Source organism: Taudactylus pleione, unplaced genomic scaffold, assembly GCF_031769625.1.
Source record: "Taudactylus pleione unplaced genomic scaffold, aTauple2 ptg000393l, whole genome shotgun sequence".
NCBI classification, from domain to species: Eukaryota; Metazoa; Chordata; class Amphibia; order Anura; family Myobatrachidae; genus Taudactylus; species Taudactylus pleione.
The window spans coordinates 14,334,324-14,350,236 of NW_028284794.1; the positions used below are offsets into that span (position 1 = coordinate 14,334,324).

At 43.2% G+C, this 15,913-nt stretch overlaps 1 protein-coding gene across 1 annotated transcript in view; it reads right to left on the reverse strand.

Moving 5' to 3' along the window:
• Positions 1-219: 219 nt before the first annotated feature.
• Positions 220-15,913, reverse strand: part of LOC148507501 (E3 ubiquitin-protein ligase Rnf220-like) — a 30,415-nt gene continuing 14,721 nt past the window's right edge. The window contains exons 3-11 of the mRNA XM_088446069.1: positions 14,712-14,754; positions 13,061-13,141; positions 12,051-12,093; positions 11,709-11,752; positions 8,420-8,516; positions 5,633-5,717; positions 3,934-4,018; positions 718-792; positions 220-305 (exon numbers count right to left, since the gene is read on the reverse strand). Coding sequence (XP_088302195.1) covers positions 234-305; positions 718-792; positions 3,934-4,018; positions 5,633-5,717; positions 8,420-8,516; positions 11,709-11,752; positions 12,051-12,093; positions 13,061-13,141; positions 14,712-14,754 — 625 coding nt within the window. The 3' untranslated portion in view covers positions 220-233. The remainder of the gene's footprint in view (positions 306-717; positions 793-3,933; positions 4,019-5,632; positions 5,718-8,419; positions 8,517-11,708; positions 11,753-12,050; positions 12,094-13,060; positions 13,142-14,711; positions 14,755-15,913) is intronic.

Here is a 15,913-nt window from a genome sequence, read left to right on the forward strand (position 1 = left end):
CACATGTTGGTTTCTACTCATTTCAGAGTGATGAGGGTGATGTCCAAGTTAAACTCCAAATGCGCCAATGAGTGACCAGCCAAGGAACATGGTAAAGAACAAAAAGTAGAGAGGGGGCCCAAGTTAACAGTGCATTGTCCAAAAGCCAAGTCTTAATTCATCACTGCTGACCACAAACGTCTCAGACCATTTCAAAGATCTGCTTTGTGTGTCAGTCCATGGGAGGATGCTCGTCACAAGTATACTCGTCGGAGGTCACTAGGGGATGTTATTGTGTTACACTGTGGACACAGCTTCTTCGTTCCCTGAGAAGAAGATTCAAATGTATTAGTTTAAAGGTTTGAATGGAGGATTAGGAAATAGTTGAGAGTTAGGGATGGGGCCAGTTAAGAAGTCTACAAGTTACCCTCACATAAAATCATTCTGGCATTTTAAATCATGTCTCCAAAACATGTCTTTAGGCTTCATCCAGATTAGGACGATTGTGGATATCTTTACAGGAGCACAGATGGTTATGTCTGATTTTCAGGACAATTAATTTTCTATCTGTGGTCTTCGTTAGGACTGTGGATTGACCAGAGAATTTTAAATTGGAGGTAATGTAAATTTTTGGAAAATCAGATTGTAGGAGGAAAAGAATTGAAAGCCATATAGATCATATCCATATATTATATGTAGTGGAAATCAAAAAGACTAATGTAAAGTGGCATTTCTCACCAGTGCCCGCAACCAGCATCCCTCACAGTGAATGTGCCAACATTGGATGGAAGCCACAGGGACACTGTAGGCATCCTGCAGAAGAATAGAGAACAATAGATCTTTACATAAAAATATATAGTTCATATCTGCAAGTATGACCCATTTATTCACTGGAGCTATAATCTATTCACCAACCATAGGCCAATCCCACCTCTCCGACTGACCACTGATCAACAGGACCACTTTCCAATTTGGACACAAACATGTGGCAAAGTTGGAAGAGGTGCAGCCATTCAGCTCATGGGCTGAGTAGTCACGTCACTTGATCTGATTGTGACCTGATGATGACTGAACACACAGGCCAATGTCGGTGGTCTTCCAGCTGTATGTGCCAACACTCCTGGGAATGATGCAACCGATTATGATCAGATAGCTTTCAGACATCCAATGTGTTTTGAAGTCACAAAGAGTGCGACATAAGGCTAATTGCCCAATATCAGTGTCAGAATCACAACATAAGTGGCCAGCTTAGGGATTGGCACCTAGACTACATGTATTAACATAAAAATATGTATAAAGCACTACACAGCTACATATATTTGGACATTTCTCCTAATTTGTGAATTATTCTAATACTGCAGTACCCATTGTGTAAAATCAAACATATACCCCCAAGCAAAATCATCAAACACTTCATGAATGAATGCTAACGCTGATGGCGAGCCGGGGCCTGATTGCTCAATGACAAAGCTTGAACTCATCAATGTAAAGTATAAGTTATGTTTGGAGAGTAGTGATGTCACTTGTGTAATATTCCTATTGTCTTAGCACTGCCCTCTCCTTCCAGACTACAAGCTACCATGAACAGGGACCTCTCGACCCTGGGTCTCATGCTTGAACACCCTTCGCCAACCTCATTGGCGCTTTTACTGTTTGTATTTGTGATTAAATTTTGTACAAATGGCAGCTGTCACTGTCTGGCGCTGTAGTGTCATGTGGCACCTTACAAATATATGAAGATGATGTTAATGATGATGATGGAACGCAGTGAAGGTAAAATAATGCTAACTATGTTGATCACCTTGAATAAAGCAGCTTGCTTGGTATTACTCTACCTTCATGGACAACTCAGCCCTCCCCCAAGCCCCCATGACGGGACCTTCTCTTTGTACCCAGTAAACCCCATATTGGCGCCATAAGGTAATAATATAATGGCAGTGGAAGTGGACTGTGTAGCCATTGCACGTCTTCCTCTGTGCCTCTAGGATATGTTCCAACTTATAAAGTATATATATATATATATATATATATATATATATATATATATACATATACATATATATATACTGTATATAAAATATATGTTTATATATATATATATATATACAGTCAGGTGCATAAATAATGGGACATTGACAGAATTTTCATATTTTGGCCTCTATTCACCACCACAATGGCTTTGAAATGAAACAAACAAGATGTGCTTTAACTGCAGACTTTCAGATTTAATTTGATGGTAATTACATCCAAATCAGGTGAACGGTGTAGGAATTACAACGGTTTCTATATGTGCCTCCCACTTTTTAAGGGGCCAAAAGTAATGGGACAAACTAAACAATCCTAAATCTAACTTTCACTTTTTAATACTTTGTTGCAAATCCTGTGCAGGCAATTACAGCCTGAAGTCGGGAACACATAGACATCACCAGATGCTGGGTTTCAACCCTGGTGATGCTCTGCCAGGCCTCTACTGCAAATGTCTTCAGTTCCTGCTTGTTCTTGGGGCATTTTCCCTTCAGTTTTGTCTTCATCAAGTGAAATGCATGCTCAATCGGATTCAGGTCAGGGGACTGACTTGGCCATTGCATAACATTCCACTTTTTAGCCTTAAAAAACTCTTTGGTAGCTTTTGCAGTATGCTTCGGGTCATTGTCCATCTGCACTGTGAAGCGCCGTCCAATGAGTTTTGAAGCATTTGACTGAATATGAGCATATAATATTGCCCGAAACACTTCAGAATTCATTCTGCTGCTTTTGTCAGTAGTCACATCATCAATAAATACAAGGGAACCAGTTCCATTGGCAGCCATACATGCCCACGCCATGACACTACCACCACCATGCTTCACTGATGAGGTGGTATGTTTTGGATCATGAGCAGTTCCTTTCCTTCTCCATACTCTTCTCTTCCCATCACTCTGGTACAAGTTGATCTTTGTCTCATCTGTCCATAGGATGTTGTTCCAGAACTGTAATGGCTTTTTTAGATGTTGTTTGGCAAACTCTAATCTGGTCTTCCTGTTTTTCAGGCTCACCAATGGTTTACATCTTGTGGTGAACCCTCTATATTCACTCTTGTGAAGTCTTCTCTTGATTGTTGACTTTGAAAAAAAATATACACCTACCTCCTGGAGAGTGTTCTTCATTTTGCCAACTGTTGTGAAGGGGTTATTCTTCACCAGGGAAATACTTCTTCAGTCATCCACCACAGTTGTTTCTCCGGTGCGTTCTTTCTTTTTAAGAATGTTCCAAACAGTTCATTTGGCCAAACCTAATGTTTTTGCTATCTCTCTGATGGGTTTGTTTTGATTTTTCAGCCTAATGATGGCTTGCTTCACTGATAGTGACAGCTCTTTGGATTTCATATTGAGAGTCGACAGCAACTGATTCCAAATGCAAATGTCACACCTAGAATCAACTCCAGACCTTTTACTTGCTTAATTGATAATGAAATAATGAGGGAATAGCCCACAGCTGTCCATGAAATAGCTTTTGAGTTGATAGTCCCATTACTTTTGGCCCCTTAAAAAGTGGGAGGCACATACAGAAACCGTTGTAATTCCTACACCGTTCACCTGATTTGGATGTAATTACCCTCAAATTAAATCTGAAAGTCTGCAGTTAAAGAACATCTTGTTTGTCTCATTTCAAAGCCATTATGGTGGTGAATAGAGGCCAAAATATGAAAATTCTGTCAATGTCCCAATATTTATGCTGTATATATTTATATATATATATATATATATATATATATATATTTATTTATTTATTTTTTTAAATAAAGGATTAAGGACCCATACCAATTTAGTGAAAATATATGCAAACTGACCAAATGCATATTTAAAAATAAAAATAAAACTAAACAAGCAAAGTAATAGTAAAGTGTACTTCTTTTTACTCCAAAGAGCATTCCAGGGTTTTATCATACAAAACAAATCATGTATGGACACTCACCAAACATATGTGACACGTGTGCGTACTTTTCAGTTTCTCAGTCAGTTCCTGGATTTTCTCTCGTAGAACTTCCAGACTCTGTTCACTGAAGTAACATGAGAGAATATGTATCAGGTTCAGAGGTGTTATATACCTATGTGATATACAGTACAGCACTTTATACCATCCCTAATCCTATGAGAAAGGACCTTCTGTCACTTTTTAGGGCATTGTGACCTATCTAATGATATAATAACAATATCTAGTCCCTGGAGAAGGTGGTGTAACTGGCTTGACCTGCATTAGTATGGACCCTATTTCTAGTTCTCCGATCTGATGGCTAATGGGACTGCACTGTCTACAGTGCAAAATTTAGCATAATTGGTCAATTGGCACCAGTGAGAGAATATCAGCGCAACATAATGCAGTATAATATGTGAGCAAATAACATTTTGCTCACATCAAGCCTGGGAGGTACACTTCAGCCGAGTATAATCTACGGCTGCCCAGAACCTCGACTTGGCATGTTAAGTATTATATTGTTGACAAGAGTTACCATCCCCTTTAAGAACTTTTTATCACTTGTTGGATGTATGTTCTGGCCTTATGCTTTTATATAGTCGATAAATAATGGAGTTATAAATCACATGCGGCAGTGAGTCAATTAACGAGTCAATCCAATTAGGTGCGAATTGCGAGTAGCGAGTTTGTTTCAATTGTAATTAAATTTAGGGTGCCTAAACTAAAGAAAACTTGATTTTGGGGTAATTTCATGCCTTTTTTAAACCCCCAAAAATGACATGTAGTTATTGGATTAATTAAGCTAATTGGAAACTTCCAATTGCCTAATTAGTCATTAAGGGGGGTGATCAACAGCAACTCGCACCTTGCAATCAACTCACACCTTGCAATTCGCACATAATTGGATTGACCCCTAAATATTTATAACCCTTTCCAGTGGGTTTGCAGGTTCTGATCTCCAAGAGACACCTTACTGGCCTGCCTGTTGAAACTTAGGGCCTAATTCAGACCCGTTCACGAGCGCTGAGCACTCGCAAGCGGGTCGATGGTGCCCAAGTACGCGGCCAAGCCGTCGCTATGGGTCTCGCTATGGGTCTCGTTGTTGAGTGACAGCACTCCCCCTTTGGTGGGCGTGACGGGGGCGTGGCTGCCCAGACGGAGGCGTTCCCATGGGAACGCCTACCGGCTGGGTCCGGCCCCACTGACATCACTAGTGATGTCAGAGGGAGTGTTTTTGGCTCTGATGGAGCCAAAAGCACTCCGGGCTTGCGGCAGACGAGACCCTACCACAAGGGTCTCGTCGCAAGCCCGATGGTCGCGATGGTCTTGACCATCGCGACCATCTTTTTGGACGCTCGCATAAGCTGTGGGTGGTCACCCACTGCTATGCCAGCGGCCAGGAGGCCGCTCCATTTACAACTAGGATGGCCCTGATTCAGAGCGAGCGCTCTTGTCAGAGCGTCCGGCTCTGAATCAGGCCCTTAGTCTGTCTCACTGGCCCTTAAGGGTTCCCCTCACATATAGCCTAGGAAGGGGTGTTTAACTGCTATTGAAAGTTAAATAATTCCACCAACCCCCCTCATATTTAGAGTAATATATGGTGCATTATTGTCTAAGGCCTGCTCTAAAAGGGAAAGTTCACAGGTCCCAAGAGTACATTGGTAAATGTATGCTTAAACAGACATCTGTGTACAATTACTTTGTGTGGGAGGAAGCTGAAACCTCTTCATTGTCAGACTCCTCGCTGTGACTGGGGGAGCAGGTCCCAGGAGACCCCCTGCAACCTGCAGACAGGCGGAAAAGAAAAATTGCATTATGACTGGCATCTGCACACTAATTGCAAAATACATGACTACACCTAGTGCTATAGCTAGTGGACCTAATTTAGAGGGTGGACGCTGTTGGTCCTGCGGTTGCGATTTTTTTGTGGAGTCGCATCGGTGGTAATATGCAAATGAAAGTGCGTTGGTCTGTGTAAGCCCAAAGAAGCCCACTTTCAATATTTGTGGACACTGTAACTCCACCGATGCTTCTGAACACCTAACCATTGGCTCACCATTACATCCACCATCATCACTTGCACCAGCCTATGGCTGGCACAACATCTCCTTCTGAACTCCGGCTAAATATGGCCTCGGTGGCTGTGGTGCTGCACAAGGGAACACAGGCACATTCAATCACATAACACTCCCATGATACAGCCTTTTTTTTAGTGTTCATTTCAGGACACTGCCCAGCTACCGCCCAGGAACACCCATGGTTTTTCATCGCCAGTTAAAATGCCAGCAGACTCAGTGTACATTTAGGAGAATGCATGCATTATAGGGGTTTTCAGGACTTTTCACACATGCAAATAATCATTCAACTGCACAAAAATCAGGGCCTGTGACTCATAGCAGTGGCAAATGCAGGATTTCTAGAGGGTGGTTTCCAAATGCTTGATTTTAAAACGAGTGTGGCCAGTCCATGAAGAGGGCATAACTGGCACCTACCCAGCTTTAATACGCATTATACAAAGTGTATTGTGTGTCATAATTCCAGCATATACAGGACCAGCGATCACAGTAACCCATTAGATGCGGCATTAGGGCCATCTTGCCTGAGCTGAATGTTTTTGTTTCAGATGTGGGCACCATTCCAGGGCATGGGAGCAAGTCCGGGAGCCTGGTGGAGCAGCAGAAGAAGATAGAACTGCCATGGACATATATGTACATATTGATCTCCTTATGCATTGGATAGTGTATTATATGGTATTAATAATTAACCCCATTTATGGTAGCAGTGCATTCTTAACAGTGCATGTTTTCCAGATCTCCTATTTGGTGCCCAGGTAAGAGCCACAAGTGTTGTTAATTATTTAAATTGTGATATTGAGAAGAACATGCAGCACTAGTAAAATTCTATATTACTATTTCTATTGTGGTTATGGTGTGGGCTGGAGAGGGGGGTTTCCAGGCAACTAGGAACCCCCCTCCCCCAGCGTTTGCCTATGCATACACTCACCATTGTCTGACATTTATTATTAATGATTGACATTGTTCGGCACATTCTAAGTGGCTATATATTACTTATTTGCCTATTTGTGCATTGGGGATACAGTCAATATCCCGGCGGCCGCGATGCCAGCGCTAAAATTACTGGAGCCGGAAACCTGGCGCTTTTCACACAATCCTGACACCGGCATCCTGACCGGGTTCGGTTTACGGTGTGGGGAGGGGGAGGTTAGGTTCAGGCACTAAAGGGGGGTAGGTTAAGGTTAGGCACCAAAGAGAGAGGGGTCAGGGTTAGGGGAGGGAGAGGAGGAGGGTTAGCATACCGAACAACAAGTGTCGGCATGCTAGCAATGTCTGGACGCCGGTGTCGGGATTCTGACAGCTGGGATCCCTACTGCCTGCATCCCATCCCTAACCCGTGCTTTGTGAACATCAAATTTGCAATTAAACACATTTTAATAAAAACCTATGCAGCTAATTCATATAACACATTGCTGTACAATAAAATAAACATTTTGGGGAGGGTCTCAACACAGTCAGAGGTGATTTCAACCTTCAGTCCTGTACATTAACATAACCCAATAATATTCATCATAGCGTAACATGGCTCAACTGTGCCGCCCCCACCCCCACAACCTGTGATATCATGACTTTGCAGTTTGCACGCATGATGTCATTATGTCGCACAGAGGGGGCGAGGCCAATAGCACCAGTAAGTGAAGCACTGACCGGAGCATCGAAAAGATGTGATAACAAAGAGATCTGTTCTACAACTGTAGTAAGGTGCTATTAAGCAACCAATCAGGCTCTTGTATACATGTTATATTCAGTTGAACTATGAAAGTGACAGTTCACATCTGATTGGTTTCTATGGGCAATCGTTTACCATATGCTTGGCATACTCTGTCAGATAAAAAGTCTGTCAGACCGACAGACATTTTCTCTGACAAGGTGAAACCATCAGATATCATGGTCACACACCCAGTAGATCTACTAAGCTCTGGAAAGTGATAAATTAGAGAGTGATAAACTACCAACCAATCAGCTCCTAACTGTCATTTTTCAAACACAGCCTGTAACATGACAGTTAGGAGCTGATTGGCTGGTAGTTTATCACTCTCCAATTTATCACTTTCCAGAGCTTAGAACATCTCCACTGTGAGATATTTAACCCAATATCTGCATTCCTCCCCTGTGAAGGAACAGGAGAAATGTCGGGGGGTCACTGCCAGATGCGGCCGACCATTTATCGTATCAGTCGGACACGGTGGAAGATTTCTCATGCCCGACCGTCCGATAATCGTTGATCGGTTGCGACCATACACTATGCAGTTATCGGGGCCAGATAAGTGTATATTGTGTGCCCAGCATAAATCTGCTACAATTTAAGTAATTTTAATCAGATCATCACATATGTCACATTATCACATATATCATTATATATTAAACATTTCCCAATCCGTCAAACCTCATAACCTGTCTCAAGTCTCTACCTGGTGCATGGAAAAAAGATTTTGATGGACTCCGCACCTCCTCATCCCAGCGGCTTACTTCCATCACTTCGCTCTCTGCAGGAGCCACCCTCAGAGACTGAGCACCCACGACAATAAGAAATGGAAAGCAAGTGAGCCGTTAATACTGTAGCTAAATGACACAATCCAGACAGACAGATATAGATGAGCTATAGTATAATGCCTAGTATTGCCTGGATCTCACTCATATTCACTGCAGTTGCGCCAAACAGACCCTCTCGGCGTGCCTGGTCCCGTGAGACAGTGAACAGTGTGTTAAACGTTACTCTCCTTTTGCTATATATAGATTTTTTTCCTACCACCCACAGATAATTTGGGAAAGACCCACTCCTATATTAGCTGTATTCACTGGAATAAGATACAATATATACAAGTGTCACATATCAAATTTTTCAGCACCGTCTCCTGGTGCGTCCTAGTGTGGCAGAGTACGCTAGCTGAGTTACGCTGGACCTGGCGAGTGACTTACGCCAAGCATATTGCGCTGCATGGAGTAGGGCTAGATGAGCAAGGACACAGCTCTAATTTCGATACGATACTGATGCGATGCTTAGTACATCCCACCCTTCCTCATCAAAACAGTTTCTGAGATCTGAACTTGGCGGTAAGACCTGAGCCAACACCGAACCGCTCATCACTAATTAGATGTCACCATGGAGTTTTGTGATCACCTGTTTTTATTCAGGTCACATATCCCAGAGGTGACTACTGAAATCTGTAATCATTTAGGGGGTCTGGTATTCTTTACAATACACATTGGGCCTGATTCAAAGTTGGACGATATGCCGATGATTTTGCGGTTGAGCGATTATCGGCCGCCTCTACATGCGTCTGGGACGCATTGCGATTGAATCGAGTATACGTTCTGCACGATCATAGATTTACGCAGGACTGCTAACATCGAATGATCGGTTACCGTTTCTGCATCTTTGTAATCAGATGCTTTCATTTGCGAAGACGCCGGTGGGCATCTCACTACACATCCCGGCAGCTGCGCCATTTGCCTATTTTCGCACAGCATCGGCATATGGCATCGCAGCAATCATGGCATTAGCGTTCAATTAGAGGTGAAAAGCCATAATCGGCAAAAAAATTTCATCTATTGCCGCTTTTCGCCTGGTTGGAACTTATCTCTGTATTCAATTCCAGCCAGATTTTGCTTACGCAGAAACTCAGGGCCCAATTCAGACCCGTTTGCTAGGAAGCGTTTGCTTGTAGCTGCCGATGGTTCGAATTGTGCGCTTACGTACGCATCGCAGCATGCTTGCGCAAACTAGTCCGAGCGATCGGGAAGTGTACGCTCACCGAGCATAGACAGCCCAGTAGAATGATTGACAAGTTAAGCCATTTGTGGGTGGTAAAAAGGGCAGGCCACTAGAAACGGGGAATGGAGGTGTGAACGCAGGCATCTTAACGCCATTTCAGGGGCGTGCATAATTAACAGGCAGCATCATAGTACACGTCAACTGGTTGTATTTCACACTGAAGTGCTCACAGTGCTTGTGGTAGGGTATGGTCAACCTCAAGCACTGCGTTCACTTTCGATGGTACCCGATGTACCGATGGTTTCATACCAGGAGATGACGTGCCCAAGTGGGCGTCTTAAGACAGGCTGGTGGGAATCTACATACACAAAGCGATCGCACGCCAAGACATAGTGGGCGTGCTTATGCCTTGCCGTGTGATCGCCTGCCTTGCTGGGTGTGTGCCGAATTTTCATACGCTGGGAACGAGCGTACGCATCTAGCGAGCGGGTCTGAATAGATCCCTCAATACAATGTAATAGGCAAAAAAGATTTGCCTATGAATAGCAGGTGAAAATTAAGTGCACAATCTTTATTTTAGGGGTGCAAATGTGGGGAAACGACCCAGAACCCTTGGCACAGTCCCCCAAAGGCCAAAGCTTGAAAAAAAAAAACCTAAGAACACTTCAAAAAAGTACTTTTGTTTTAGGGGCAAAAAAGCAAAAAGTGGGGGGACAAGCATAAAAACTAGCGAAATAGACTTCTTGGGGGGCTGCAAGGATGGGTCAGGTGTTTTGGGATTGCAGGTGCATGTAGCAGGTGCGTTTTTAACATTTTTTAAAAGTTCACTTTAGAAACATTTAAAGATACTAGCACCCATTTTCAAATACCCCAAATTTGACAGGAATACTTATTTTCTCCTAAAAATACTGCTTTATGCCATTCTTCACCACTTTTACACAGATGCTAATAAGAGGCTATTTAAACTACTTAAGTACCCCAAACACTTTTATTAGGCGTATTAGGACACATCTACATTGATTCTCTATGTTAGTGCATCTTTTTTGGGGGTACAGACTAATTTCCCCACTTCTGACAGTACTTTCCGCCTGTTCCACATTCGCCGACTTCTGTTTTCGCGCGGTTTGGAATTGAATAGGGCAAAAATCGGGGACGCGCATGAAAAGTTTTCACCTCTGAAACAGGCGAAGGAAGCAGGCGAAACCATTCCGACTTTTCGCCTCTAATTGAATATGGGCTCAAGTCTGAATCAGACGCCTTATCCTCATGAACATCAAAAAGATGATATTAGACATTATTGATAACAAGCGATAACGTCAGTACTCACTGCTTTTAGATAGATCTCTTATTTACAGTTGTTTATATACATATTAGCATTACTTGTGTATTGTAGTAATATTAGCAATGTTTATTATACTGTTTAGAAAAGTAACTGTCATGTATGTATAACATCACACTATAATAACTATTGTAACTAATACCGCTTTTATACCGAAATTCCGGGTCTGACCCGGAGTTTGGAAGAGGGTTCCAATCCAGATCAGACCCGGAATTTCCCAGCTGCCGACCCAGGATATTCCCGAGTCGGGGCTGTTCACACTGGAGCCGGGTGTGCGGAGACCCAGCTTTTCCGGCGTTGAAGTGGGCGCTTGGAGATGATGCCATCTCCAAGCGCCACTGAAGCCGGCCAATCTGCAGGTAACCAGCACGATCCAGGTCACCCTGACCCGGATTGCGCCATTTACTCTACAGGGTTTCACGGGTTATTCACATGTTAATCCCTGCAAGATACCTTTGTTGGATTTCCGGTCACTCGACCCAGTAAATCCAACCCTATCCCCTTTTATACCACGTAGCTACATGGGTTAACCCTGCAATAACCCGGGTTTTAGCTCTGGTGTAAAAGGGGTATTATAGTATCCTTGATGATTAATACTGTGAACAAAACGATCCCATACAGGCCCATTGGGAAACAGTTTACTCACCTCATCCATATTTAATCGGACTCTCTTACACTTTGAAACCCGGGCTGCTTAGGAAACAAAAAAATAAAAAATAAGAGGTATGTAATACAAAGCGAGAGGTAAAAATTTTTAAAAATAAGCTTGGCCTAGAATGGCACAACGGTCTGTGATATAAATGTGGTGTTAATGTCTGGATGCAGATTGCAGAGTGGGATCACCGAATATTCTTCCTGTAACTTTTTCTATTTCTGGATTGCTTTGTGCCATTTTGAGTGTAGAACAGCTATTGGTAAATAAGCTATTTAGCATATATATATATATATATATATATATATATATCATTAATGCACCCGGTCATCTCACCTCCCATACGCTCCTCTCTGTTCCACCGAACTTGTTGGAAGACCTAAGGAATAGAGACAGAGACATCAGAAGACTTATACAGAATTTGAAATGCTATTTTATTCTGAAGTTCCGAAAATGCTTCTAAACAATCAAAACTATCTACATGCCAAATAAAAAAAAGAAACCAACTTAGATGCTACAGTATAATTATCAGTATCAGCCCTCCAAGAAACCCAGGGGAAAAGCAATGCATGTTGTAGACTTGCAAATAATATATATTGTTATATATTGTTGTTATATATTGTTATGAATACACAATAAACTACAATATGGACTTCTTTAGTCTCCAATTTGTTGTATATATGCTATAGGGGCCCATATAGATTTATACCAATCAGAGGATCCTTTGCACAATCTGGCCTAATGATAAGGTGACAGGATGATTAATAGCAGGCACAGCCTTTAGGTAAACTTGGCTGCTGTCTGGGCCCCAGAGAGCACCGAGAGGCCCAGAACACCTAAATCTAAATATATACTGTATATATTTTTTTATAAATAAAAATTTTTTATTCAGTCCATCAAAGTAAAAGAAAAAAACATTCTTCCTTTGTGGATTTTTTTTCCCCTACAAAGTTAAATTTAAAACACCTGTTGGATTTTCTTTTTCAACATTAAACATCTATCTACCTGCTATGGTTGTGGCTTTTAGATACACTCTGTAGTAGATTAGGCATGAAATACCTGGTAGCGCTCAGTTAAACACCGAACACATCAAGGTAATGAAAATAACCATTTAATAAAACTACATATGATAGATACTAATAACTCCTGGGAATAGGATAATCATATAGTGCAGCAATAGAATGTAGCAGCATATGTTTATAATCCAAAGTATCAAGTATCAATGTATCATAACTGTAGCAAAGATCCAGCTAAGCAGCCCTTAGTAGAGGCTGCTTTTTGTTTTCAAATGCTTCCTGATTTAAATAGCTCCTTTATTGCTTGCCCTTCCGTGCAGCGTAACTCACCTGGTGCCTGTCCAGCTTCGGCCCATCCTCTGAAGTCATTGTTGGCGACTCACTGCGAGAGTCCCGTCCTGGCAGCGGAGACTAGAGGGGGGAAATGGGCAAACCGTGGTACAATAAATTAAATGATGACTAAAGTTCTGCAGACTGTTGTTTAGTTAGTGGGAATGTTATAACTTATCATAGAGAACAGAGGGCCTGATTCATAGCCGCTCGTAAGCGGCCGCTCGTTCGCTCCGAGCGATGTTCGCACATCTGCGCATGCGTATGGGTCGTAATGCGCATGCGCCAACCAGTCAGTGCGGTCGGAAATCGTGCGCTCGTAAAACAGCGAGTGCCTGCTAATTTGAGTGACAGGATGAGGCATTTGTGGGTGGTAACAGGGGAAGGTGCTTGAAAACGGGGAGTGGAGATCCGAACGCAGGCGTGCCAAACGGTCAAAACGGGCGTTTAATGGGTGTGCATAATTAACAAAGCAGCGTCATCGACCACGTCACTTGGTTGTCTTTTAGCCTGAACTGCTCGCAGTGATAGCGGTAGGAAAATCCTACAAAAAAGAATTGTGAGCAGTTCATACGCCTTTTGATGTACTCGATTAATCTAATAAATAACGGAGATGACGTATGATGCGAGCGGCCAAGGGGCGTCTTGACAAAATAGCGAGCGCATGTTTCGGACGCTCGCTCAGACATAGAGGCGTCAACAGACCGCAAAGAGCAAGCGCTCAATTTAAATATCCGGCCCCTTTTTCTGAACGAGCGTACGCAAATAGCGTCCGGCTCTGAATGAGGTCCAGAGTACAAAAAGTAACAATGTGCTACAAGCCACATCAAGCAATTATATATGATTAATAAACACCCTCATTATATAGCATTAGTAAGAGGACCAGGCTGGGTCACCTGAGTTTGCGCCCAGCCCCACCCCTCTCTGTCTGGGCCCGTCCCTCTGTCCACTGCTCCACCCACTCTCTGTTGCTCTGTCCTGCCCCCTGTGCCACTTACTACCATACCTGCCCCCACTACTTATTCTGTACCAGACCTAGGCCCCCTTCGCTTCCACCATCCCGCGGCTTCCTCCATCTGGGCTAGGTCTGTCCTGTCTCCCTAGCAGTGGGAGCTGTTGGGGTGCAGACCCCGGCTCCCAATGCCCACACATGTTGGTGAGAGGACAGACCTTACACAACTATTATATAGATATTTGTATTTTGCAGCACTGTGGGCGGGATGATTCATGCATCGCATATTGCATGCGATATATCCTGCCACTTATTGCATGTATAGCAGCGTTTATAAATGCCTATGTATGAATAATTGCGATTATAAACACAAAGGACAGCTGTGCTTTATGTTCTGAGGACTTCCAGGTTTATGACCCGGGAGTCCTACTGCACATGTGCAAGCCATGTGGGGATCAGGAAGGGATCCCTTAGATCCCTGTCAGGAGAAATCTGCATAAAGAAGCTTATAGGCTTCTATAGACAATGCCATCTATAGATAGCATTGCCTATCAGGTACAAGATCCGGAAAGATTTGCTACATATGGGCAATGTGGTGGGAGTTTTAATCTCATTTTACCCTTAGTACATCCTGCCCCGTATATTTTCATTGTCCAGTTTCCCTTTTCATCCCCACGACCTTTACTTTATTGATCTTACCTGTGTAGGATTCCGAGTTGATTCCGGAGTAACGTCGGGTTCACTACAACAAATCACATAAAAAGTTATTGTGTTAAATATGACCTGTCCATAAGTAAGATAGTTTCTAGTTATATATTATCTTTCATTTTCAGTTGATGGGCATATGGCTATAAATGCATAAAAATGTATTCACATTTCTATATGTATTTATAAAAGAAATAGTGTAAGCTACGTGAATGATCCTAGTTGTCTGCCAGCTGGCAGAAAAATGGAAGTGAGACACATAGAAGAGAAATTCCCACCCAATGTCTGGCAGACACATAGGAGAGAGCCTCCCACCCAATGCCTGGAAGACACATAGAATAGAGACTCCCAGCCAATGCCTGGCAGACACATAGAAGAGAGCCTCACACCCACTGCCTGACAGACATATAGAATAGAGACTCCCACCCAATGCCTGGCAGACACATAGGAGAGAGCTTCCCACCCACTGCATGGCAGACACATAGAAGAGAGGCTCCCACCCAATGCCTGGCAGACACATAGAAGAGAGCCTCACACCCACTGCCTGGCAGACATATAGAATAGAGACTCCCACCCAATGCCTGGCAGACACATAGGAGAGAGCTTCCCACCCACTGCATGGCATACACATAGAAGAGAGACTTCTACCCAATGCCTGGCAGACACATAGGAGAGAGCCTCTCACCCAATGCCTGGCAGACTTTGCTCAATACTTTGTTGATGCACCTTTGGCAGCAATTACAGCCTCAAGTCTTTTTGAATATGATGCCACAAGCTTGGCACACCTATCCTTGGGCAGTTTCGCCCATTCCTCTTCGCAGCACCTCTCAAGCTCCATCAGGTTGGATGGGAAGCGTCGGTGCACAGCCATTTTCAAATCTCTCCAGAGATGTTCAATTGGATTCAAGTCTGGGCTCTGGCTGGGCCACTCAAGGACATTCACAGAGTTGTCTTGAAGCCACTCCTTTGATATCTTGGCTGTCTGCTTAGGGTCGTTGTCCTGCTGAAGGATGAACCGTCGCCCCAGTCTGAGGTCAAGAGCGCTCTGGAGCAGGTTTTCATCAAGGATGTCTCTGTATATTGCTGCATTCATCTTTCCCTCTATCCTGACTAGTCTCCCTGTTCCTGCCACTGAAAAACATCCCCGCAGCATGATGCTACCACCTCCATGCTTCACTGTAGGGATGTTATTGGCC